The sequence below is a fragment of the Zonotrichia leucophrys genome, chromosome 1, assembly GCF_028769735.1.
Source record: "Zonotrichia leucophrys gambelii isolate GWCS_2022_RI chromosome 1, RI_Zleu_2.0, whole genome shotgun sequence".
NCBI classification, from domain to species: domain Eukaryota; kingdom Metazoa; phylum Chordata; class Aves; order Passeriformes; family Passerellidae; genus Zonotrichia; species Zonotrichia leucophrys.
The window spans coordinates 7529193-7555808 of record NC_088169.1 but is presented as its reverse complement, the minus strand read 5'-3'; the positions used below and the strand labels follow the sequence as shown (position 1 = coordinate 7555808).

The 26616-nt window shown below is 42.1% G+C and overlaps 1 protein-coding gene and 1 long non-coding RNA gene across 2 annotated transcripts in view; both read left to right on the top strand.

Moving 5' to 3' along the window:
• The first annotated feature begins 320 nt into the window (after nt 1–320).
• LOC135443420 (uncharacterized) lies at nt 321–3189 on the top strand. The gene is made up of 3 exons (XR_010439022.1): nt 321–419; nt 1408–1454; nt 2528–3189. It is a non-coding gene; the product is annotated as an uncharacterized LOC135443420 (long non-coding RNA).
• Nucleotides 3190–15487: 12298 nt separating this feature from the next.
• The window catches only part of LOC135444541 (amine oxidase [flavin-containing] A-like), a 35281-nt gene continuing 24152 nt past the window's right edge, over nt 15488–26616 (top strand). Inside the window, exons 1-2 of the mRNA XM_064706386.1 lie at nt 15488–15607; nt 25642–25736. Of these exons, the coding sequence (XP_064562456.1) occupies nt 15562–15607; nt 25642–25736 (141 nt within the window). The 5' untranslated portion in view covers nt 15488–15561. The remainder of the gene's footprint in view (nt 15608–25641; nt 25737–26616) is intronic.

The following is a 26616-nucleotide window of genomic DNA, read 5'->3' as shown; positions in this document are numbered from 1 at the left end:
GAAACTGTAATAAAGCCTGCCTTTGTGTCAGTTTGATGGATTCACCAGCAGCATTTCACTCCCATCAGAGCTGCACATCAGAGCAGTTTCACTCACACCAAAGCTGTTTCTGCAGCAGCTGCTGCCAGGGCACAACACTGGCCATGGGCTGTTCCCAAATCATTCCTGTCCTTCCTTCAGGATCAAACCCATGTGTTTTAGGTTGGAAATGGGGGTGTGTATTCTACTGCCATCTGTCAGAGGTGTGGCAGTTATCTCCTGTTAATTGAGCAGTTTTCTTTATCTCTTCCACCACCCACCCTCCCTCCTTTTACTGGCTGGAGGTTTTGTGTTTGCAGGTGTGGAAGTTTACACAATGATGAATCGTGGAGCTCTTTGAAAGAACTTTGAAAGAAGGAAATATCTTCTGTCCATGGCCAGTGAGTGTCCCTGCACAGCTGATCAAATTCCATCAGCCCATGGGGAGATGCTCTGCCCAGGGGAGGAGCCAAGCATTCCTACCTGGATCCAATCTGAGCCTGGCACAGCACAGCAGCCTTTGCCCACTGCATGCCCAGAGGAGCAGCTTTCTGCTGCCCTGCATGGCCAGAGGGAGCCCAGGCCCATCTGCAGCAGCCCTGGAGCTGCAGAGGAAAACTCCCCCATTGTGCAGGATCCCTGCTGCAGCAGAGCCACAGCTGGCACTGCAGGAGGGCTGAGCCCTCATGGGATGAGGCTGGGACACTGCCCTGACACACAGGGGCCAGGGCATGTTCTGACTCCGTTTTTTATTTTGTATTGTTACATTTGTATTTTTAATTTTCCTATTGAAGAACTATTATTCCTATTCCCATATCTTTGCCTGAGAGCCTTTTAATTTCAAAATTATAATAATTTGTAGGGTGGGAGTTTACATTTTCCATTTCAAGGGAGGCTCCTGTCTTCCTTAGCAAACACAGTGTCTTTTTAAACCAAGACACTGTGCCATTAACTGCATTTGTCAAACTGCACAGGAAACCATGCTGGCCTATGGCGCTGCATCATTTGGATTGCAGTTTTGAATAACCAACTCCATAACTAGATTTTAGCCCTGTCCATCCTATGCAATCTTCAGAAACCACAAAGTCTTTGATAAGATTTTTTTTTATTTTGCTAGCCTACTTTTGAAGTAGGTGTTGCAGGCATCTACCTGCTACTCATGGAAGGAAAGAAAAAAAAGGTTCAGCTAACTGCTACATTAACTGTACTAAAAAAAGCACATCAGCTGCTAAAAATTCATGAAACTCAGAAATTACTTTAGGAAAATTAAGTTATCAGTAATGATTAACAGGTATTCCAGGATTTTGAGGTTTTCTATATTTTTTTATGTCACCATAGCTACAATCCTATTCAACTGAAAACATCCTTTTTTTCCTATCTCTTTCACAGGTGCTTAAAGATACCTGCTGCCTTCTGGAATGAATTGCTGCTAGATAGTAAGAAAACACATTTATTAACTACCTAAATATTATATTTTTTAATGCATTAGTTTATTTTTAATAGATTTTTTCTTTTTTGAATTAGCATTTTCATTTTAGAGGCTTTGCCAGCTTCTGGTGTAAAGGATTGTGGAAGTAGTCTTAGCACCTGAACTGTGTTTATTCTAAATTCCTGATGAGCAGAGGCTGAGGTGTGCTTGAGCCTTAAGGATTCTGTGTGCTCATGTGTGTACACATGCGTATGAATTAAAAAAGTAGATTACATGCACAGAATTCCTTTGTTAAAGGATCTGTGGATGAGAGGGAAATTTTGGCTGTAGTCATCACTGCCAAGAGCTCACTGCACTCACTCCTGTCTGAAAGATTTTATGCTGCAATTTTAGCAAGCTGATGGCAACAATCAAAATGCAGATCAGAACAGGAGCATGAGAGCTGGATCATCACCTGAGCTGTCCACATGTCTCAAACTGAAAACCAGATGATCTTTTTTCATTTAGACAAACTTAGTGATGGGCTCAGGAGGAAATTCCCCAGAGGGAACAAATACAGTCAGCACATCTGTCTTGGGGGTGATAAAATGGGAAATTTTTCTCTTGGGATCTCAACAATTCCCTTTGCAAGACTCAGCTATGCCAAAGAAGCACTGAAGTGCATAAAAACATAAGTAGTCCTGTCTCTTGTGCTCATGCATCTCATCACTCTACATTTTGCAGTGAACCTGGGGACAGCAGCCCTGTGTGCTGTGCAGCAACTCATCTGGTCCATGTCATTTCCTTCCCAGTTATAGTTTTCTCCAGAACAAAGTTTTAATTTTTCTATATTTTTTGTGTGTTTATATTGCCTATCACTGGCATACATTTACCTTGAAATGCAATTTAAGCAGAATGAATTCTGCCTGTGAAATGCACCCCACCCCCTGAACTGTAATAACTTAAATGTCTTCTCATTAGATGAATCAGGAGGGCTGCATTGTACTCAGAGCCTCTCCCTGCTTACTTGGGCTGACAATAAGGGATGCATTTAGTTATGGACGTCCTAGAAATAAATTAGTCATGTATTTTCATGTACAGGAGGCTAAAGCCATGCAAGAAGGAGATCCAGCTTTTTCTCCAGGCTTGGAGAGCAAGGCCCTGGAAGCCAGAACATCCCATGGGTCAGCACCTGCTCTGTTAGAAAGGATCAAGCCTGCCACATTTGCCTGCAACCTGCTTTGCTTGCCCTTGGCTACTACATTATGGCTTTTTTTTTCCCCCAGCAGAAAGAAAACTCCATGAAAACACACAAACAAACAAACAAACAGATAATCAATATGTTTTACTCCACAAGTATCTAAATTATGTGGTGTAACACATGAACAGATATTTTTCTTCTGTGGAAAATAAAATAAAAAGATCTAGTAGAGTCTTGATAGAAGAATATTTCATAAATGGGATTATTTCCCATCGGATTTGGCACTAAGAGATCTGAATGTGATCAGCACACCTCAGACATACAAGGACTTTGAGGGAATGGCAAGCATACACTAGGAAAGAGGAGCTATTAAAATTACAAGCATGTGTCACAAGCTGGTGGTTTAAATAAGCATACAAAAAACACAAAAAACCTACAACAAAGTGTTCTGGGAGTGGTTCACACTAATACCCGTGCCCTAGTCCACAAATACACAGGAATTGTATACCTAATACTTTATTGTACCTTTGCTTATTCATTCTCTTTTCAGAAATCTGTTGGTAGTCACCACATAAATATTTTCTTAGGAAAAAAAATGTTATCTAGGTATTGTTTCTTTAAAAATGTATTTGAAAGCCACTCAAAATGCAGAAGAGGTAAAATTCTCCTTTCAAAGAGCTCCATGATTCATCACTGTGTAAACTCCAACACCTGCAAACACAAAACCTCCTGCAGGTAAAAGGTTCAGGCAGATATGAAATCTCACACGAAGGAGGTTCCCACAGTTCAGAAAGTGTACTTTCACACTGGAGAGCAGTCACAGTGAATTGTTTATTGCTGTAGGTTCCTTCTGATAGCTCTATGATGTTCAAGATAGTAAGATTCAAACCTGCCAGAAGTCAAAATCCAAAGAGCACCAAATAAGACATTTGATTACTTAAGCACTGTACAATAATCTTTACACTGAGGCATTGCATCAGGCAAGGCAAGCACTCCCAGCTGTTGGAGGCTCCAGGAACTTGTCTCAGGTGGCTCTGTCATGTAGAAAAGTCCAGAAAGGGAAATCAGAGACCAGAAAAATATGAAGTGAGATTCACAGTCAGAGTTCTTGCTGATGTTGCTTTCACCTCATGTCTTGGCTGAGCAGTTCAGCCTGTGCTGCATCCCCCAGACTCTGCAGCAGGTGGAGGAGTCCCAAGCTTGCTCAGGAGGGGCAGAAAGCAGCTCTTGGGAACACTGTTTTCCTCCAGCCCCTGTTGAGTGCATGGCAGACACACAGGAAAAGGTGCTGTGAATCCCTCTCTCAACCAGATGCCTCCACTCCCAAACCCTGGAGTAGAAATCGTGTCACCTGGGCTGGCTGCTGTCCCCTGTCCCTGCTGCCCCCGTGGCACTGGGTGCCCAGACTGGTGGGCAGGGGGAGAGCAGCCCTGGTGGACACTGCTGATGGAGCCATGCCTGTCCAGACTGGCATCAGGTGGCTTCAGTCCTGTCAACACAAAGTAAATGTATACTCTCATGAGTGTTTTCTCCCTCAGTCCTCACAGGTGAAGGGTGAGGTTTGAACTTGTCACAGATATCTTTTATGAAAAATCCTTTCCTTTGGATTTTTCCTCCTGAGAAGCTGAGAAGCCTCAGGAACAAAATGTAAACATTGATTTTCTGCTGCTGTGGAATGCAACAGGTGCATCTGTGATTGGTCTCATGTTGGTTGTTTCTAATTAATGGCCAATCACAGTCAGCTGGCTCAGACAGAGAGTCCGAGACACAAGCCTTTGTTATTCATTTTTTTCCTATTCTATTCTTAGCCAGCCTTCTGATGAAATCTTTTCTTCCATTCTTTTAGTTTAGTTTTAATATAATATAAATCATAAATAATAAATCAAGCCTTCTGAAACATGGAGTGAGATCCTCATCTCTTCCCTCATCCTAAGACCCCTGTGAACACTGTCACATTAATTCATAATGACACCAGTGGCTCTTAACACTGCTCACAAGATTGAGCACCACCTTTACAGTTCCTTCAGAAATACCACAAAAATATTGGGAAAATTGCACTGATCACCCTGTCTCTTAAATGACTCATTAGGAGGAGAGAAACAGGGAATGTATTTTTCTAATGATTCAGAAGCACAAGGAACCTGCAAACCTGCCTGCTGCTGCTTCCCACGCTCCCAGCTCTGTGCAGGAACAAGCAGCCTCATGAAGTGGTGACAGCAAGGACTTTAACACCCTGTTTGGACATCTGTGCTGGCAGCACAAGTGCAGCCCTGTCCTGGAGTGTGTGCCAAAGGCAGAGCCCAAACACAGCTGCCTCCCTCTGCTGCAAATCTCCCTTCCATGTGTGCTGGGAGTTTTGGCTGCAGATGAATCACCAAGGCAAGGAGCAGCAGCTCAGGCTGGGAGCAGCTCTTCTGCCCTCCCTCATGCTGCCCTGGCACTACAAATTCAACTTTTTTTTGCTTTGCTCTGCTCCTATTGGGGATAACCTTTTGGGGCCCTGCAGACTCACCCTGCCTGCTCTTTGCAGGTGAATGCTGCATCCACTTTTATTAATCAAGAAATTATGTGTAGGCAGGTGTGACAAATGCCAATCGCTTGTTTTTAAAATTTTAAAAGTTTAATAGTAATAAAATGGTTATAAAAATAGTAATATAATTAAAGTAATAATAATTTGGACAATTTGGATTAGGACAATATGAGACAACAGAAACAAAGAGTTATGGACGTCAGGGTACATCTTTCTGGGCAAAATAAGCCTGAAAAAGGACACATGTTAACAGAGGATTAACCCTTAAAAACAATGACCTGTTGCATATTCATACACCTCATACATGATGCATAAATTCCATTCAAACACAGGATTCTGTCTGGTCAGTGTCAGCTTCTTCTTCTGAATCCTGACGGTGTCTTCATGGCTGAGTGAAACAGGAAGAAGTTCGTTTCTTCTTATAAGAGGGGCAATAAATCCTTTTTCTCTGAAAGACTTCGGTGTCCTGTGGCTGCTATCTCGCTGCAAGTCCTTTCTTTAAAAAATCTGTATTACATAGCATAGTTTCTATTTTTACATTATGTTATAACCTAAAACTATATTTAACACACTACTTAAGAGAATTAATACAGCATAACTTTCTAACATAACACATATAATATTTATTTGAATATTTGCGAAAAGCCAATCATAAAATACACATTTTTCACACAGGGATTTCCATTTCCCTTCTGGGTCTATATGATTTTTTAATTTTTTTTTTTGGTGGAAGCTGGTGGTGATTACTGCTACACAGAGCTCTGAGAAACTGCATGAGGTAGTGCTGATGCACTCAGTTGTTTTTCTTTTGCAGCAAGCACACTGACAGACTTGATCAGAGATTATTTTTTGTTTCAGGGAGTTTTTAAATGGTGATGCAGATTAAGACTTTTTTTCTCTGAAGCAGTCAAAAAGTTTAGTGTGGTACTAAGTTGCATGAAGCAGAAATAATCAATATTATTTTAGAGAATGTTTGATATCGCCAGATAACAATAGTCACTATCATAAATACTGCTGAGACAGTATAGTTACACCAGAGCTCAATAAACTTACTAACAATTCTCATTAATTTAACTGTAAGCAATTTATTTACAGTTCCTAATTACAAAATCTGCTAATTCATTGCTCTGGCTAATTTCTAATAATTGATTATCCAAATTTGAATTATTGTGTGAGGAAAAAGGATGCACATCCCTCTAAGTCAGTTTAGGAATGAGCACAATGTTGGGATCTGAGGTCCTCTGTTTGGGTTTGCAAAAAGAAAAATAGGTCATTACCATTATTTACTTATTACAAGAATGTGATTCCTTGGGTCACACTACAAAATGTCCTGCGCCTACAGGGTAACATCCAGTGAAGGCCTTTAAAGAAAACAAGGAATGGCACTTTAGAAATTACTTTTCTGTTCTTCTCAGCTCATCCACCTGGCAGAGGTAGGAATTGTGTCTGTGTGACTGATTTCTACCTGGTGGAACTCAGGGCTGGGATTGCTGCAGCGAGAGGAGGGCTGGCACAAGGGGTTGTTCAGCTCCCAAACCCTGCACTAACTTTGCTTCCCAGGAGGAGTGACGAGAGTTTTAGGTGTTCAGTGAAGCAACCAACTATCCAGAAGAGAGATGAAATTGTGCTCATGGCTTCAGTCCACTGTGTCCTATACAGGATTTGCAGTGGAGAAGAACTTTTATTTCATTTTGGATGCTTCTGTAGATTCCCAGTGCTATTTTACCTGACAGACAGTGAGAGGGCATGACAAATTTCTCTGATCTAGTTATAGCAAAGCTTTTTGATGTTTTGTTTTGTTTTGGGGTTTTTTTTGTTATTGGTGGAGTTTGATGTCTGTAAGTGGATTATTTATTCCTGCTGGTGTTTCTACCATGCTTTTTGCTCTCCCAGACCAAATCTTCTTTGCTATTTTGATGTCTACACTAATGATCTCCACTCATCTCCCCATATGCCTATAATGTTTCTGCTTCTAAAATCCTGTCCAAGCTTCAGCCAGGCTTTGTGATCTATAACAAATTCTTGTTCTCCAAAGGTAGTATTATGTTCAGATTGTTGTTATCTCTTACACAAGCTTTGATCTAACCCCAAATGATACCAGCAATCCATGAGCTATATCCAAGCCACTCTTTTATGGAGCTGGCAATTAAGGGGACATTTAGTTAATACAACTGAAAGTTCATTTTAAAACCTGATGCATAAAATTCTTTTATAGTGGTGGTGAAGGGCACAGAGAAAACTTGATAGCAGCAATGACACTGCAGAGTAGAAATCTGCTTCAAGTGCTTTAAGCAACATGAGCAAAGTCCAGGCCTTCACACAAAGTCCCATTCACAGGCTGGGTCACACATTGTGCAACACCAACCCTTCCCCCCAGAGGACACAGGGATCCAAAACCTGAGAAAGGAGTCTGGGGAAATCAACAGGAGCTGCTAAACTAAGAATGGAACTAAGATAATTTAACATGCCCTCAGAAAGAGCAGAAGTAATTCTGGTACACAGGGACAGCCAGAGACCTGAAATGTGCAGGCAGTGTTAAACCCCTGCCCTGGTGAGGGGCTGGGTCCAGCAGAGGTGACACAGAAATTTCTCCCAATTCCCAGAGCTCAGACAGCTCTGCCTCTGCCTCTGCTGAGTGGCTGCTCTCTGCTGTCACTTCTTCCCCTTTCTGGGCTTTTTATGTGACGTTTGGACAAAAATCTTGCAGACCTCTGCTGGCAGCTATCTGGGCAGCATTGAAAGCTCCACATGTCCTGCCCAGCAAGGTCTTCCTCCCCCATCAAGATGGGATGAAGGAGTTCCAGAGGTTTGAGGAGTGCCTGGAGCCCTTCTTCTGGATCTCCTTTGCAGGGTCTCCCCTACTTACTTCATATTGGAGCTGAAAGTGTCAGTCAAACAAAAGTTCCTGGAAGATTTATTTAATTTAACCTTGTTGAAAACATCTTTAACTTGAAAAGCTTCTCTAACTTGAAAAAAAAAATACAGACATATATATATTTTTTGAATCCTTATTACAGCAGTCATTGACTATATTTTATCCCATAGTTATTACAATAAACTCCTTTTGAAGGCAAATGAGTCATGAAGATAAATTAGAGAGAATGGGAAAGACTTCATCTGTATTGACACTGGCGTTTGAACAAATGCACATAATTAAACACAAAAAAGTAGGGAGCTAAAGAGATTAAAAATGAGTTACCAGCAACGTCTTTACCTCTATTTATTTTGTTAGCAGGAGATGTATCTGCATCTATGTTTCTTTCACATCTTCTGAAAAAAACACCCACTCCCACACAGAGGGATTGTACATTTTCAAAGGCAACAATTGTATTTTGTGATCATTTTGCCTTCAGAAGATGTTTGTCAAGAGGTGGTCTGAAATATATTGCTGCCACTGCAATGGAACTATGAAATTGTACAGACATCTAAAAATCATTGTTTTATTTCAGAGAGACTGAGTGTGGGGGAAGGCTGAGTCTGGAGAGAAAATGAACTTGCTGCACTTCACTTGCTACTTCCTGGAGCATTGTGTTTTTGTCTTCTAATACCAGGAACAAAGCTCTCCTCACTCTGAACCAAACAGCTTCTCTGTGTGAGACCTGCCTGGGCACACCTGGCTTCTGGTACCTAAAAACTTGTGCTGTATTTCACCTATTGATGAAACCTGCCTAATGCTCATCAGTAGGAGGCTCAAATTCTGAAGAAAATTGAGACTTTTTTTCATTTAAAAGAATTTGACAATTCTGAGACACACAAGTGTGCTCAAATATTGAAGAAAATTGAAACATTTTATTCATTTAAAAGTACTTGACAATTCTGAGACATACAAACAGGAGTGTCTGATGCTGTTAAAAGATCAATAATTGTTTTAGTCAGACTGCACAACCATGCAGAAAAGTTACTTTAAAAATTTGAGTGAGGTAGTTCTGTCTCCTTCTCAAACTTTCTGAATTTTTGTACCCCACATGCCTAATTCTGTGGTATTACACAATTGAATAAAGAGTTGGAAATATTTTGCAAAATTGAATTATTGATGTTATCTTACCAAAGAAAGAAAACATGTACCTAATTCTTTGGTGGCTAAGAAGTAGCCACCAAAAAAAAAAAATTTTTCCTCATTTCTGTAGAGCCAAAATATCTTTTGGCATCCTGAGGTAGCAAAACTTCGCGCAGTGAGTACATAACAGGTTTCTCTGGGGGAACAGAAAGTTTCACTGCCTGTAGTGGAGGGCATTGCTCTAGAGGGAGCAAGTCTCAAGCTTGTGTTTTGTTTTTTTCTGTTCCCAGGTGTAGAGAAGCACTTTGAAATTTGAATTAATGTTTTAGACATATTCTAGTTTATTTACCTAAGGGCACTGAAGTCATAGCAGTTGACCTTTTCTTCATGGCTTTAAGAAAACTTCTGACATGCAGCTGCCTGTTTTCTCCAGCACAGAATCACAGGATGGGTCAGGCTGGAAGGGACCACAATGGATCACCTGGTCCAGCCCCCTGCTCAGGCAGGGTCATCCCACAGCACATGGCACAGGACTGTGTCCAGATGGTTCTGGAATATCCCCAGTGAAGGAGACTCCAACCCTTCAGTTGGAACAATCAGTTCCAGTGCTTGGTCACTGCACAGGACAGAAATTCTTCCTCATTGTCCAGGTGAAACTTCTTTCATTTTCTTCATTGCCTCCTGTCCTTGGCACCACCAAGAAGAGCTTGGATCTGTCTTGGCACCCGCTTTTCAACATTTATATCCCAAATTAAAGTTCCCAGGGCCTCACATTTCACATAATGATCCCTTCTACATCCAGAGCTGAGAGCTTTGGGGATGGAGAAGGGATAAGGCGGTCCTGCATCAATCAGGTGCTGAAGAGCAGGAGCTCTGCCACTGCTGGGGCTGACTCAGAGCATCCCACTCCCCTCATGCCCTTCCATGTCCCACTGTCTTGCACTCAGGACAGGCACTGCACCAGGAGGTTTGTGGGATGCTCTGTAAATGAGCCAGAGGGAAACACAGGTCAAGGAGAGGGTGGACAGTGAATTTTTGTTGTCCGTGTTTATGTATCAGAAGATTCCTGGTTGTGATTGTAAGGCAAAATGAACTAACCAAATGCTAATAGCCATGACTAATGATAATTTGTTTCAAGGTGCTTATTCATCGATTAGAATTCAGCACAGTGTCTGAAAAAGAGCTGGTCAGGAATCATGAGATCACTAGCACTGTTGAAAACATGCCAGTGAAAATGAACACTGATGAATAAATATGCCACTGCCATCTTTGTGTACAAACCAATTTTTCACACCAGTGAAGACTGTTCTGCAACATCAGACTGGTGATGGTTTTCAGATGGTTTTGAATACACATCTAAGGAAGAAAATGATCTTGAAAAACTAAGATTATACATCCTAGTCTATAAAAACAAAGATTAATATTCAATAATGCCACCCACAGTTTACCATTTTGATTCTAACCAATTTTTGCCAACATGTTGAACAATCTGTGAATCCCCAGCTGGGACCATTCCAGTGGGTCTAGATAACTCTGTATTTAGGGGAAGAGAGAGAGGTGAAGGGACTGTAGGAATATTCCCTTAGGGACTCACTGAGGACATGGTATCATGATGTTTTGCTTTCAAGACCTACTGGGCAGTGCCATGGTTTTAATGCTTCTTGAAATGCCTCCAACAAGAGAAGTTCCAAAACACAAAAGTGCCCCAAGCAGCCTGTGATGGAACAGGGGCAGCAAGAACAGCCTGGACCCAAAAGCAATGGCAGCTCAATAAAAGAAAAAAGGATTCACTCTGAGGGTGGCCAGACCCTGAAACTCACAGAGCTCATGGTTTTTCCATCCTTCACTGCATTCAAACTACACAAGCCCTGGATCTGCTTTGGGCAGATTGGCTTCCTTGCTACCCCTTCCTTGCTCTTAGTGAATACACATTTTCCCTCCTTCCTCTCTCACAAAACCCTTGGAGACAATGAAATGCTGCTGTTTGTTTGGAGTTTGTTTCAGAGGAAAATACTCTGAAAGCCTGGAACATTTTATGGACCTTTTTTTCCCCCTACTTATGGTGTGCAGCATTTGTCCAAATGCCATGTGCTGCATGGTATTTTATGATCTCTGTTACTGTTAAAGCCCTTGGGCAGGGAGAGGAGAAGGGGAAGGGGAAGAAAACCAGCATCTGTAAGCATCATTAGCCATATAAATTACCTGTTGATCCTAAATTAACTTAAGATAGCCTAAGATACTGTTCCAAAATAGAAAACTGTTATTAGAAAATACAGTGTCACCTACAGCTGAGTTCTGATGTTGCTCCACACCACTTGCCCTGTTGCCCCACAAAAGGGCTGCCAAAAGAACTACTTTGTCTGATTTCTGGGAAAGTTTGTTTTTCACATTTTTTTTCACATTTCAACTTGATGCAACCCACACTGCTAACCCTATAATTACCAGAATTAAAATGTGTGCAAATGCAAATTTCTGTGATGTAGGCTTTGCAAAAGGCTCTGGTGCTCCCTGGAATGCTCATCTTTGTGCGTGCAGAGTAGAGTGCTAATCAACACAGATGATGAGTTAATGGCAAAAATTTCAGCTGACAGTAACACTGAAGATGACAGGTTCTAGGGTACTTTAGAGGAGCTCTATTGGTATCATTAATATACAAGAATTACATTACTTTAGAGGTGGTTAAGTGGTGGTAATTATGACCTTGGTAATGGCAATCAGTCTTCCAGGGATAATGCATTCTTCACTTACAGCATTTAGGTTCTATTTACCTTTCAAAATACACTCATAAAACAAGTAAATAACTAAAATCCTGTACAATATACATTTACAGACATTTACAATATACAATTGTATATTTACAATATATAATTACAGATAATATACTTTATTTTTGCAAAAACAATTAATTTTAATGTTAGAGATTTTCCCTATGTTTGTCTTCTAATTTTTGGATGCATTGGCAAAATAAGTAACATTGAAATCAGGAAGGAATGCAAAATATGTGTGTTTTTCACAACAATTATGACTGATTTTGCTCATCATTTGCAGTATTGAGCAGATACAAAGTAACTTGATGGTATGATGTGAGAAGTTTGACTTCCTCACTTCAGCAGTTGGAAAAACTGAAATCAAAACAGTGGTAGTACAATAAAGGACTTGGAAATACCACTTACTTATGGATACTTTTCTTCATGTTCTTTGATCAATAAATTGATCCATTTTTGCCCATTCTTGGGGCTACCCAACAATTTTTGTCATTGCTGACACAGATATGATCTCAAGTGAAAGCTTTGTTCTTGATATTCCACTGTATTTCTCAGCAGCTTTCAGTGTTTTTTTCCTGGCAAATTTGAAATTCTAAGTCTGAGACTTTTTACACCTTCACATTTATGATCATGCACATTCTGCAGGCTCAGCAAATTATTGTTGCAGATCAATCACTGAGGCAGACATAAATCAACTAAAGAGATTGCTAGGAAATGGTTTCAGCAACAGAAGCTTCCTATATTCATTCTTCAGTGCTGTTCCCTTGTTTTTTATACTGCATAACAAAGAAGGCCCATTGGTGAGCATTTCCTTCTTAATCAACTCTCCATTCTGAGTGACAGCTGATTTATTTCCAAATAAAATTTTATCTGTTTGGAATTTCCTTTAGTGTAAGGTTTGGCATCTCTTTATTTTCTGTGAATTTCTGACACATTTCAAATCTGTTTTTAAAAACATGGTCATTGCATTTAGAAGAGCAGATCACTCTCAATATGACACATCACCTTCTTCCTTCCCTACTTCTTGCTTTTTCAGCAAGTCTATTGGGTTTATCCTGTTGTTCTCAAGCAAGGCTTCAGGGTTTATTTTTTTTCCAAATCCTAGATGCCTGCAGGTCTGAGCTGAGAGAGAATTATTCTGAGTGCTCTTATTGATGCCAAGGACTAAGCAGTCACATGGCTCTGACAGGCATTGCTGCCTCTGGAATATGTCAGATCCTGAGGTAACCCTTGGTAACCCCTCAGGAATTTTTTCACTCTTTACTGCAGAGGTTGAGCCAACAATTTGTATAATTCACACTTGGATATTATCTCTCATCATTAGAGCTGGTCTGGGTAGAACCATTCAGTCTCCACTGCCCTTTATCAAGACTCTTACGGCTCCTTTTAGCACTGGAGATTTGTTGGCAAGTTTATCTCTCAGCAAGTTATCTAGATGCACACAAGTTTCCTGCTGTTATCACAAAGGATGTTTCTGTTGCTTTCCTCCAAACTTGGTTCCTGAATTATGAGGGAGGTGCCCCTGAGTGAAGCTGTTTATTTGTCAGATTCCCTGTGACCTGCCCACGGAAGCCAGCAGAGCTGTGGGAGTGGGTGTCCTTATCTCCCTCAAGAAACAGAGGCTTTTTTTCTCTGTTGAGCACAAAGCGGGTGTTGGTACATTAGGTTTTCTCCTTCAGAATCCATTCCACTCTCACAGCCTGGGTCCCTTCCTGCTGTGCTCCCTTTGCCCTGGCATGGAGCAGCAGCAATCACAGTGATAATGAGCTCTGTGTCAGCAGATGATCTCCCAGAGCAGCAGGGATCTGCTGTTCTGCCTTGCTACAGTGTCTGCAGATATTGCAACACACTTACTGAGCTCTGCACTTACACTTTGTAAATACCTGTTCTTATTGGTGAGGAAGATCCATTATTCTGTCTCCTGCGCCGTTGCTTAGTGATTTATTGATGTTTCTGCATTCAGTCACTGCTGTTACAGAACCACAGAGTGGTTTGGGTTGGAAGGGTCCTTTAAAGCTCTGCCAGTCCACTCACCCTGCACGGAGCAGGGACATTTTCAACTGGATCATGTTGCTGGGAGCAACCTGACCTTGGGTGTTCCCAGGGATGTGTCATCCATTACATCTCTGAGCAACCTCTTACAGTGTTTCACCATCCACACTGTAAAAAAATTCTTCCTTATAGCAAACCTAAATCACCTCTCTTTTAGTCTAAGCCTGTTATTCCATGTCCTATCATAACAGGCTCTGCTATAAAGTCTGTCCTCATCTTTCTCAGAGTCCCCTTTTAATAACTGAAAGCCCTCAATAAGGTCTCTCCAGAGGCTTGTCTTGTCCAGCCTGAACCATCACAGCTCCTTCAGATGTTCTTCATAGAAGAGGTGCTCCAAACATCTTTGTAGCATTCCTCTGGTTCACACCAACAGGTCTACATCTCACTCATTTGGACATCTAACAAAATCCAAAAGTCCTGTATTTTCCCAATAGAAGAGAAAACTGACTCATTTCAAAGAACACCAGCCAAAAAGTATTACAGTATTATTGCATTCACTGGTCATACCCAGGCTTGGAATTGCAGAACTGGGCAACTCTCAGAACTTACACCAATATTTAACATGAAACAGTGTTAGGATTTCTGATAATTGTGTGGACTGTATAGGTCTCCTGTGCTTATTTGGAAGGGTTCTTTATTTTTTCCACTCCACAGAGATGACATTTACACTTCGGCAATAAAACCTGCACGAGCTGTAGAACGCATGGCAAGGAATGTCACAACCATCATTCCAGGGCAGTAATAGTAGCTAATTTTGACAACCAATTATTATTTCAGGCATTGTCTTTGGGAAGATACATCCGTGGAAAGGTTAACCCCTTGTTCCCTGGCTCATGGATCAAGTATAACTTAATTCTACCAAGAGGAGACGCTTGCAGGCTGCCATATCCTCTGGCTCCATGGATCTCCTCCTCCCCTGCAGTCACTGCGGGTCACTAGCGCGGGGTTAAGGGAGCGCTGGCTGGTTCTTAGGCGGCATCCTAAATCCCACACCGGGAGATTCTGCATCCCGCACCTGGCACTCAGCATCCTGCACCTCATCCCGCACCGGGCACTCTGCATCCCGCACCGGGCACGCTGCCGCCTGCCTGCCTCTATTCCCTGGCGTGGTGCGGCACGGTGCCGGCACGATGCTCGCCCCGGCATGCGGCATTCCCGGTATTCTCGGTATTTCCAGTGTCCCCAGGGTCCCCGGTGTCCCCGGTATTCCCTGTGTCCCCTGTGTCCCCGGTATTCCCAGTGTCCTCAGTGTCCCCGGTGTTCCTGGTGTCCCCAGTGTCTCCGGTTTCCCCGGTGCCCCCGGTATTCCCGGTGTTCCCGGTGTTCCCAGTATCCCTGGTGTTCCAGATATTCTCGGTTTCCCCGGTGCTCCCGGTGCTCCCGAGCATCCCCCGCCCCGTCGGGCCGCACACCGAACTCCGCGGGGGGCGTGGCCAGGTGATGCCCCTCCCCCGGACCGCGCCCATTGGTGGCAGGGCGGTGTGGCCACGCCTGTGGGCGGGGCCGGGGCGGGCGGGACGGCGCTGCCGGAGCTCGGGGCTGGGACGGAGCCGGCACAGCGGGGACAGCGGGGACAGTGGGGACAGCGCCATGGCCCAGAGATACGACGTGGTCGTGATCGGGGCTGGTATCTCAGGTGGGTCGGGGGGAACGGCGCGGTCCCCGCCCGCCTGCCCCGGGCATCCCGCCGGGAGCGGCCCCGGAGCGGGGCCGGGCAGTGCGCGGGGGCGATGGAAGCGCAGGGCCGGGACCTGGGGGATTCAGGGGCGCTCGGGAAGGGACTGGGACAATGATCCGTGTCGTGATCGCACAGAGAGCTGCTCCTCGCCTTGGTTCGCTCTTGGTGCGGGTCGGGAGGGAGGCTGGGGGAAAAGTGGCTTGGCAGTGCCCGCAGGTGGGGACCAGGCAGGGATACGGGGATGCGGGCTGGGACTGGTGCCGCCAGGCTGGGACTGATCCCGGCAAAGGTGGTGTTTTGGCGTGGTTTATTCAGGTTGCCTGTGCAGCGGTGGCAGATGTTTTGTTTGGGAAACTGCTGCAGAATAAACATCTGGGAGTATCTCTGGATTAGGTTCTGCTGCTGTGAGAAGAGCTGTTCTAGAGGCAGCCCGATTCCCCAAGTGCCGTGGAGTCCTCGCACTTCACCAGGCAACACTTCCCAAAATACTCTTCAGATCTACTTTCACACCAGCAGCTGCATGATCATCCTTATGCTTAAAAAAACCCCGTTAATTAATTATTTTTATGTTACCTACAATGAGAATGTTGCTGTGTTGGAGAAAATTAGTGTTTAGGTTGTCTCTCAGGTCAATTTTGTATTGGCAGCTTTGGCCAGATCTCAGTTTTCAGGCAGTCCTTCCTTCATTAACGATTCAGAAAAAGTGAGTTTTGTGACTGTGTGACTTCAGTGATATTACAGCCATTATTGATGTGGGTAAAGTTAGGTTTTATTGGTATTGAGAAGGAGTCAGAGGCTTTCCTTTGGTGTAATCTGCAGTGAATTCATGCATAAAGTAGCAAATTGTTTATGCAATTATGTTATTTCCTCTACTAAAATAACAGTAACTGTTTAAATAATTATTTGTGAATATGTAAATAAGCAAATAATCTCTAGCATCACTAAACAGACAGGAAGAGTGTGGATCTAGATTTTCTTGCTTTTCAGTTTTACCAGATGTCTGGTAATTTTCCTGCTAGAATGAGACATTTGGTCTTTATCCTTAGGGTTCCTCTAATGCACAGAGTGTCCTTAGGGAATTACCGCCCATTCTGTGTGCAGCTGATGGTGACATCCTCTTAATGTGGTTTTTAGAGCCCTGACAAGCTCTTGTTCCCTTCAGGGTGCCTCGTTCCTCCAGGTCCCCAACCTGTTGCAGTGTTTCAGAAAATGCTTTCAGCATTTCTATGTCGTGTCTTGCCTCACTCACAAAAACACTGAGTTACTTTGTGACACCTGTGCCTTGGACCAAAGCCTGGTGTGGGGATTGAAATGGAGCCCAGCAGAAAATTTCACGGTGCTCACAGTCCTGAAAAATTCTCGGTGGCATAAGGAAGGCAAATAAATATGTCCCAGCACTCCTGGGGTACAGGAACATTTTTCATGCCAATGGAAACCCCATGCCAGTGGCACAGACATTGGTGTCTGCCTGTTAGGAATTAGAACAGGCATCATTTTAAGAAAACAGCCATTGAGAAATAGACAATAAATGCCTTATTTAATAATTAATCCTTTTTACTGTACACTGCCTTTCATAGCTGAGGGATTAAACTCTGATCAGCCTCTGGTCTGATTTGCTTTTCTCACAGCTTCTCTGTTACTACCATTCCTGCACCAATATGCCTACCCCTCAGTTCTGCAAGAGGTTAGACCGTGCTGCTTTCTGGTCTTAAAAACAAAATAAAGAAAAAGTAATCTGCATCTAGAGTTCTGCTTCTGGTGAAATACATAGTAAATCATGCTCCAGTATGGACAGGATTTCCCTTCAATCTGATTCCAGTGTTGACTTGCTGAAATTGAATTTGCAGTTGACTCATCTGGCGAGATTTCTGTCTCCTCTCCTTCTGTTGTATTTTAAATACTACCTGGTGCATGCAGGAAGGGGTAGAAAACTCTGGGATAAACTAGTTCTTTACTACAAATGCATGAAATTTGTATGAGGTATAAGCAAAATGCTGGTTCTGTTAGGTGTGAACTTCCCAGCAGTGATGCTGTGGCTTTTAAATTGTTTGTCCAGTATTTGTGAAATGAAGCTCAAACCCTGACAGGCAGCTGTGGAGTTGTGGATTCCTGAAAGCAAAGCATGGTCCTGAGAGTGAATTCTGAACAGTGAATTTCTGAACATGTTCTGCTCATCCCTGCTCCTGGCCTCTGTATGCACACCACAGTGTGGCCATTCCAGGGACACAGAATCCCCTCTGCCTGCAGGGAGCTGCAGGCTGGGGATGGAGGCAGCTTCTGCAAAGAGTGATTTGGGGAGAAAAACTGAATTTCTTCTATTTGGAAGAAATCTCTGCTTGGGTGGCTTGTACCCCTGGGATTTTCCTGCTGTACCCCATGGAATCTCACTCAAAGTGTCCAGGCTGCATCAGCAAGTGCCTTTGCACCCTGCAGAGAGGGAGCTGCAGAGAATGGGATAGATTCCTCTTTCCACTTGGGCTTGCATGTTAAAAATGTGGATAGTGGCCAGTAAAAGCCTCAGGCACATGTTTGTGTCACTCTTAATAGATAATGTCCCCTGTAATACAGTTAATATTGATTACAGCATTTTATACCCAAGCATATTAAATAAACTGGTGCCTGAAGTTAAAGACTTTCCCCATACCCACAGGGAGTTTTTATTTATATGGCTCAAATATTGCTCCCATTTTCTATTTATAGGATTTTCTGCTGAACTGAAGAGTGCTGTTCTGGATTGATTTTGACATGATTGATTTTACTTGATTGTGTGTTTGTTGAAACCCAGCAAGCTGATGGCACAAAATGTTGTGAGGAGGGCCTGGGTGCTCAGTCACTCCTCAGGCGCTGCTCATTAACAACAGGACAGCATTTAGTGCTCAGAGAATTTTGACAGAAACCTCAGATATTCAGCTTGTCAGATCTGAGGATGACTTCTGTGACCTGTAATTTCTCAAAGCTTCCTACCTGACCTTATTGGATCATATTTTCATATGGACAACAAAATGTGCCATGTTGACTCCAAGGTTATCTCCCTGCCATATTTCAAGTTGCTGCTGCAACTTCCAAAAAATAGGCATTAAAAAAAGGCCTTATTTTTCAAAATCAAAGAATATGTTTTCCTTAGACACTTAGAAATAAACAGTCAGTTTTGACCAAGATTTTCCAGCAAAAAAGAATCACAAAAAACCACACCCTGAAAAACACACCCTGAAAATTCAAGCTTAAATAGTTCCAAATTTGGAAAAAAAGAAAAAAAAAGTTAGCAAAATATGTTAACTTCTTTTCATGGGAATATATCCATGTGCCAGCCTCACCTCATGTGGAAGCCAAGTTTATCAGAAGATTGCATGGAGAATTAATAATGTTTGTCTACATAATGCAAACCAGAGAGGCAGCAGATATGGAGAAGTATGTCCTGGAGCAGAGAAGTCCAAAAAATTTTGTATGCAAATGTGGTTTGGAAGAAATTTCAGCACATTGTGTTACAAATATAAAACACAAGAGAAAACCAGTCATAATTGAATCTTCCACTTAAGACTGCAATTCACTGACATGGATAGTTTTTGTTTCCACAGAGAAAGATGTTTGTTTTTATCTAGAAAAGAGGAGATTGTGTGGTTCTACAAAATCAAAGCTGAGATTTCCCAGCCATGTGCAGGAAGCAGCACTGTTTTCTGCTGCACTTATGGAGGATTCCAAGGGCCAGAAATTGTAGGAAAAGCTGGGATGTAAAAATAGCAATGATTAGCCTTTATATAGAAATAAAACATATGATATATTATTAAGACATTTTTGTTTTCCTCTGTGTTGGCATCTCCAGCTCCACAGTGTGTGACTGACAGCCTCACCCCTCGAGCTACCTACGCCTTGGCTTTGGGCTCTGAGTGAGAGACTGAATAATGAGCAAATGCAGATTTTCCTCCTTGCCATCCTGGCAGCACAACTCCTGTTGTACACTGCCCTGTTTGTTTTGACAGCATTCCAAGCTGCTGGTGGGTGGTGGTGTCAGATAAACTGTCAAACACACACAGTTGTTGGTGGGAGATAAAATCAGTCTGACCTGTGTAAATCTGGAGTAGTTTTCAATAATTTTCCCCCCTGCTGTTACTTCTGTATTTACCTGGGATTTGACCTATAGGAATGCAATATTTGATTCATAAAATGTATTCTCTGATTATCACTTTGCATTTGCCCTGTGCTGGGTTCCAGCTACCTGGTTCCTTCCTTCCTTCTTTCTGGAGCCAAGCAGAAAGCTGATAATGTTGTTATTTCATAGCAGAGATTCCTAAAGACCATTTTTGGGGATGCAGAAATAAATACCAATGTTTCTCAGAGCTCTGAGTTCCCAGTGTACTCCTAGCAAGCTGACTGTCATTATGACAAAACTTTACAGCAGGAACAAAACTTCCAGAATCCCATACAAAGTGTAATGGATGCTTTATACAGTAATTGCAAATAAGCAGAAGTACCAATTTCCATTTGTCTCCTTCCTCATAATGTGTTCTGCTGTTTTGCTGCTGAAATCTTATGAGTGTTATTTGTCACAACAGGCAAAAGAAATAGCAAAGTAGTTAGACAGATCCCTAAAAATACCCTAACATAACAAAACCAGGCATGGTTCAAGCATTAAGTCTTTTCTGAGAATACCAGCACTGATGTTATTGGTATTAGTGATCATAAATTAGCAGCAACATTTTTTGACATTCTTTTTTAGTTGAAAGTCACCATTTAGGTAACAGGATTTATTCTGCATAACACTGACTAAAAAAATTGTCAATAGTTGTAACATGTGTGTAATTACCTTGGTTGTTTCCGTTACTAGGTGGGATCAAACTTTCATTATTTTAATGTCTAATTGGAGGAAAGATGCCTCATTTCCAACCCTGTGGCTTATATTCATTAACTTTTTCTGCCTTTGTTTTGAGGGAGGGCATTACTTTGGGGAAAGAAAGTTTACTGCAAGAAGCTGTGGACATGAAAAAATCACAGTGGGTGTGTGTGGAGTGATTTCATCTTTGGAATAGAATTCCCTCTTCCTGCCCACTGCATTTCTGCTAACATTGTCCATAAGAAAGTGTCTTTGTGTCCTTTAGAACAAGGCTTGCATCTGTAGGAAGCATTTAGACAGTGATGCCATTGAGACCAGCAATGGCATTTGAACTGGTCTCATTTGAACAATGTACTCTGTAATAGAAAATATTTATTCTCTTTTGGTTAAGATCTTTGCTGAATCAAGTGGATTTTTTTTTTCCTAGAAGGGAAAGAATACTGATGAAAAAGAGATTAAATAGATTTACCTGAAAAGAACAAAATACATTAACTCAATTTCTCTTCAGTGCCAAGGATTCTACAAGAAGGGACATGAAAGAAAGTATGGCAAGATAAAACATGGTTTCTGACAAGCAGAAAAATAGTGATGTTATGGTATTAGGAACACTAAATTAGAAATAAATGTAGAATTGTGATCCAAACTGTGTATTCTTGCTCTTTTGTGTGGATTTAAGATGCTGCTACTGAATTAATAGCATTGTTGGCTTGGGCTCTTTTTATATTTTCAATAGAAATTTAAAAATCTTTAAATCCTTAGTCAGTGAAAGGAAACAATTTTTTCATTCTCAGCTTTCTGTGTGTTGTTGCCCATTAGTGGCTTCTCTGGTCAATCTGATGTAACTGGGCACATTTTAATTGTATTTTAAAACTTAAATAAATGCTATGATGTACACAAAATTTCCAATCAAAGGGTAATCAAGGTTGCAGGAGGAGAATAAAGAGGTGAGGAAAGGAGATTTTACCCTCTGGTGATTGCAGAAATGTTTTGAATCTCTCATTGACAGGTTCATTTTTACTTGCCAAAGGGATTTCTAGCTGGAAAAATGAGTGCTGATTATAAGGTGATCATTGCCAGGTTTAATTACTCAATTGTGTTTACAAAAAGTTTGGGTTTCCATCAATGAAACAGTAAAAATAATCACAGCATTAGGATGCAAGTACATTGGAAATTTAATAAATATATGTTTTCAATTGTCTTATTTTACTGATGTGTATTAGAAAAATGAGCAAAAAAAGTCATAAAATTATTTCCCCACTCAAGATCAGAAAAATGCAGGGATTTTACAGGAAGATTTCCCCCCTTTTTCTCAGTTAAATCTTGCCCGAACACTACAGTAATGAGTTAATAATCTTTCTCACAATGTGGCTTTCCCATGTTGTGTACAGTAGGGTGGATTAATAAGGATTTTATGAAGGAATGTTCTGTATTTACAGAGCCTGGATTTTGAAAACTATAGCTCTATACTGTTAGTATACAAACACTAGGATATTCCCAATAAAGTAACTTAAAAACTCTCACTGTTTGTGCTGTGGAAATCATCTCTGCTCATATGTTCTGTATCAACCCCAGTATTGAGGCAACTTGTAATTATTCTCATAAATCTACACCTATAAACACTTCCCTACAAAACAGGGAACCATTTTCCATATTACAGAACTCCCCTGGAATCAAGTTCAAGTCTCTTCAGTCCCAGTGTTGTTCACTACCTATGGAGTTGAACTTTTCTTTCCTGTGAGGTAGAGATGGGCTTTGTTGTATTACAAAATTCAGTATTGTTCTGTGTCCTTATGTTTCAGTCATGGGGTGTGTCTTGTGGTCTGCAGGTTGGCATCAATTCATCTTAGTTTCTTTTCTTTCCTTTTTTTTTTTTTTTATTTTTTAACTGTATATCCAGTGTTTTGATGCACTTCAAAGGGCTTTACTCATGGTAGCATTATGGCAATTTTCTGGCATGAAAGCAGCCACAGTATGATCTGTAGCAGCAGCAATTCTGAGTCCTTAATAGCACTGCAGAATCAATGGGAACAGAGCTTTCCTGCCTGGCATCCTCAGAGGAGGGGAGCTGCTTGTGAGATTTCCATAGAAACCCTTGTGGAGGATGTCTGGCCTTGTTTGTTCTCATTTTGCAATAAGTGAATTTCCAGAGCAGAATGAGCTGTGGTTTTGGCAGGCTCCTCCTGCCTTGCTGAGGCAAGTGCTGTATTTCTAATTCATGGAATTAGGGGATATCTGGAAGGAGTTTGTCCAGTGATTTGGGATGGTTTCCAGCTTTATCTCAGGGCTGCACTCAGGGCAGGTGGAGGTGACACAGCCACAGGCTGGGCTGTGACAGGGGTGTCTGCTCAGAGTCACAGCTGCAGACACTGGGAAGTTGTCACTGCCTGGTCTGAGCACTGAGCCCAGGCCTCCATTTGGCCTGGAATAATGTGCCTGTGAGGAATGGTTTGGATTGGAAGGGACCTTAAAGCCCATCTCATTCCACCCCCTGCCATGGGCAGGGGCATCTCCCACTAGACCAGAACTCCCAAAGCCCCATCCAGCCTGGCCTGGAGCACTTCCAGGGATGGGGGCATCCACAGCTTCTTCCCTGCTCCTTGAAGTTCATGATCATCCTCTCTGGGATGGAGATGATGTAGAGGAAGTGGGAAGATGGCTCCATGCAGCCTGAGGGGAGCTGAGCAGGCAGGGATGTGGCAAGGAGCAGGAAGGGAGGAGGTCTCATTCCTTCTTCTCTCATTCTTACCCCATCAATCAATTAATCAATCAATCAATCACTCTCTGGTGTCCAGTCCTGTCCAGGATACTGGAACAGCAACAAAAATCTTGAAAACTCAAGTTATGGAGAAGATGAAGGGTAAATATGCAGTTAATTTAGAGGTTAATAAAAACCACAGAGGCTTCATGACCTCTGGGATACTTCAGATGAACCTGTGGAAGCCCCTGAACCTGGTGCTCTTCACTGTCACCAGGATGGAGCTAAGGAGGTGGATCCAACAGACAGAGATAGAGACAGACATGGAGATGCTGTGTGTGGGTGTTGTTCCTGCCCTTCTGTTTTGAGAGAAAATAGTTTCCATGCTTTGAGCAAGTAAATGTGTAGTAGCAATCTTAAATAAACATATTTTGTATTGTTTATACTTGTGAGTCATGCCCTCTCCCAGTTCCCAGTAAGGCATTTCTGTCTCAATTTATTTCTTGCTGTTTCCCAGTTTATGAAACTTCAAAGCATTTTTCTTTTTTTGGGACCAGTTTTTCAGATGACCATTGGGTTAACAGTAATGAAACTTCACCACCTGTAAGTCTGGAGAACAAGTGCAGTTTAACAGGCAAACAAGCTAGAGAACCTCAGTCACATACAGCATGTTCTTCATTCCTTAGCAGCCCTTCTTGATTTGGATACATCCCATAATTAAGCTGTAATCCAGTAGTGAGCTGAACTTCCAACTCAGTCCAGTGTGACCATTATTCTTCCTAAACAACTGTGGCAGGAATAGAGCTGTGGTATTCAGCATGAAATTATGGTCTTAGGCACCAAAGATTGCATTTAATTTTTTTTCATACCTAGGCCAGATTTCTTTTGGCTTCATGATCAATTTTTTCAAGGCATGTATATCTAAAGTAAACTTTCTTACAAAAGAATTACCCACTCATGTCTGAGTGTCCAGTGGTATTTATACAGAATAGAGAATTCAGCCTTTTATTTTATACATGTAGGATATCCACTATGGTACGACAAAACCTGCTGTATCTCTTGAAATCTCATTTTTCTGCATATAAAAAATGATGTATTTGTAAGAAAATATTGTAGTTTGAGTTTTCAACATCATAGATTTGTGTCTTCTACGTTTATGGTGGGAAGGAAGAGAAGCCATCACTGAATGGATTAACGAATTAGCTAGAAAAAAATTATTTCTAGAGTTTCATGGAGGAAAAAAATTACCACTGAAATAAATTAGATCAATTTGTAATATATCCACTCCACTGAAAATGACTTCCAATTAAAAAAAATAGAATATTAAATAGATGGAAGAATTAAGTATACTTCGGCTCCAGCAGCAATCTGAAGAATATGGTGCAAGGGTGTAAAGTTACTTTTAGATGAGTATGAAAATTATATATATAAATGTATAGTTTCTGCCTATGTAAGACATTTGAACTTCCTCAGTTCTGGTTTCCAGTGAATGGTGTCCCACTTTCCCATTAAATATTCTATGTATAGCAGTTTATGGTCAATTCTTCACTGCCCTTAGAATAAAGGAGTACATTTAATTCTTCCCAGAATGTTTCCTCTCCCCTGGTCTTTCCAGACATGCCATCTTTGTAAGGCTCACAAAAAGTTGATTTTAATCACATTTCAAGGTAGTGTAATAAACATGAGGGTAATATTGTTACTCCTGCCTGCAGGATATCTTGGGAGGGCTGATCAATAGGGCTGCCTTTCATGTACCTAAGGAGGGGAAACAACTCCCAAGAAACAATGCTTCAGTGCCAAATTGGCCTGCAGGGCAGAGGCATAATCTGATTTCACCAACTCATGATTGCTTTTTACAATTTCAGCTCCCATCTGTCAGGAGCAGAGAGGTCTCCTGTCCTATTGAATTTTCAGTTGTCTCTAGTGGCTCCATCACAAAGTCCCATAATTAGATGATTTTTGCTGAGACCATAATTCCACTTATAAAGTATCTGCATGCAGCCTGTTTGATTGTCATGGTCAAACTCCATTGCTGAAAATGAATCCTGACAGTGAAGCAGACTTTCCTCTGCATGTGAATGAGGCCAAGAGACAGCAGAGGAGCAGAGCTGATGTGGGAGAGGAGCATTTTTGATGTCACTGCAGCACTGCAAGGCCCCCAAGCTGGGTGCTGCCTTTCCATAGGCTGCACAAATGGAGAGTAGGATGTGTGTCTGCCCCTTAATAATTGAAATTTTGCTGGTTTTAAGAGGCCAGGAAACTTCAGTCTGTGAGTGGTTATAACATGCAACTAAGCAGCACCCACATGGTTTCTGTGGTGAGATACCATGCAAGGCTCCTAGCTTCTCTCAGGGATTTTTGAGAACAATCTATTGAAATCTCTGACCTTGAAGCTTTAGTTCAGTTTTTGACCATGAATGAGGGTGATTGCTGCCACTGGTTTTAATGCACTTTCTCTTTTTTTGCCAGGTTTGTCAGCTGCCAAATTGCTGTCAGAGGCTGGGGTCAGCGTGGTGGTCCTTGAGGCCCGGGACAGAGTGGGAGGAAGGACATTCACCATCAGGGTAAGTGCTCCATGGGGTGTGAGCTCTCTTTTGTCCTGGTCTACAGTGGGACAGATGCCACTCCTGCTATTTTGACCCAGGGAACTGCAATTATTTTGATCCAGGGAACTGCAGCTTCAGCTCAATCCCTCAGAAGGTGACAGAGCAACTAATCCAAAAGCCATCAGTCAGCATGTGTTCACCAAGAAGAATCCCTGCTTGGCCAACCTGACAGCCTTCTAAGGTGCAGTGACTGGCTTAGTAGATGAGGGAAAAATTAATATTGTCTACCTAGTCTTCAATAATGTGTTGAAAACCATCATCTGGGACCAGGAATGTCAGAGCATTTCCCCTTTGCATACTGTAACAGGCATGATAACTTAGAGCTCTATAAGAAGCAGCCTGAGCAGAACCAGACATCATTATGGCTCAGACATATGTTTTAAAATGCCTTAAAATTATCTGAAATAACACTCCTGCTTCTAAAAATGAAATGCATCTTGATTTCTATTAGAAAAATATGAAAGAAATGAAAAGTCACTTGTGGCACAGGATAATGTAATACAGACATTACCTCTGCTTCCCGCCCTGGAACTGAGGGAGGTGTAAATTATGTCAGGTGCCATTGCTGGGGAACCAGAGATAAACAGTGGTGTTCCAGCAGAAATCATTGTGTGTGAAACATGGAGCATAAACACCATCCTTCTGTGACACTGAGAGTGCCAGGCTGAAAATACTCACTATAAACAGTGTTCGAGAGTTACTGTCTTGGGAGAGCAGCCTGCTGTGATAGTGTGCATCCCTGAAACCTTCTGCTTTCTTCCCACTTCCCAACTGGATGCTGAGGGGTGCATGGAGCACCTTTCATGGCAGGCATGGCTGGGGGTCCCTGCCCACACAG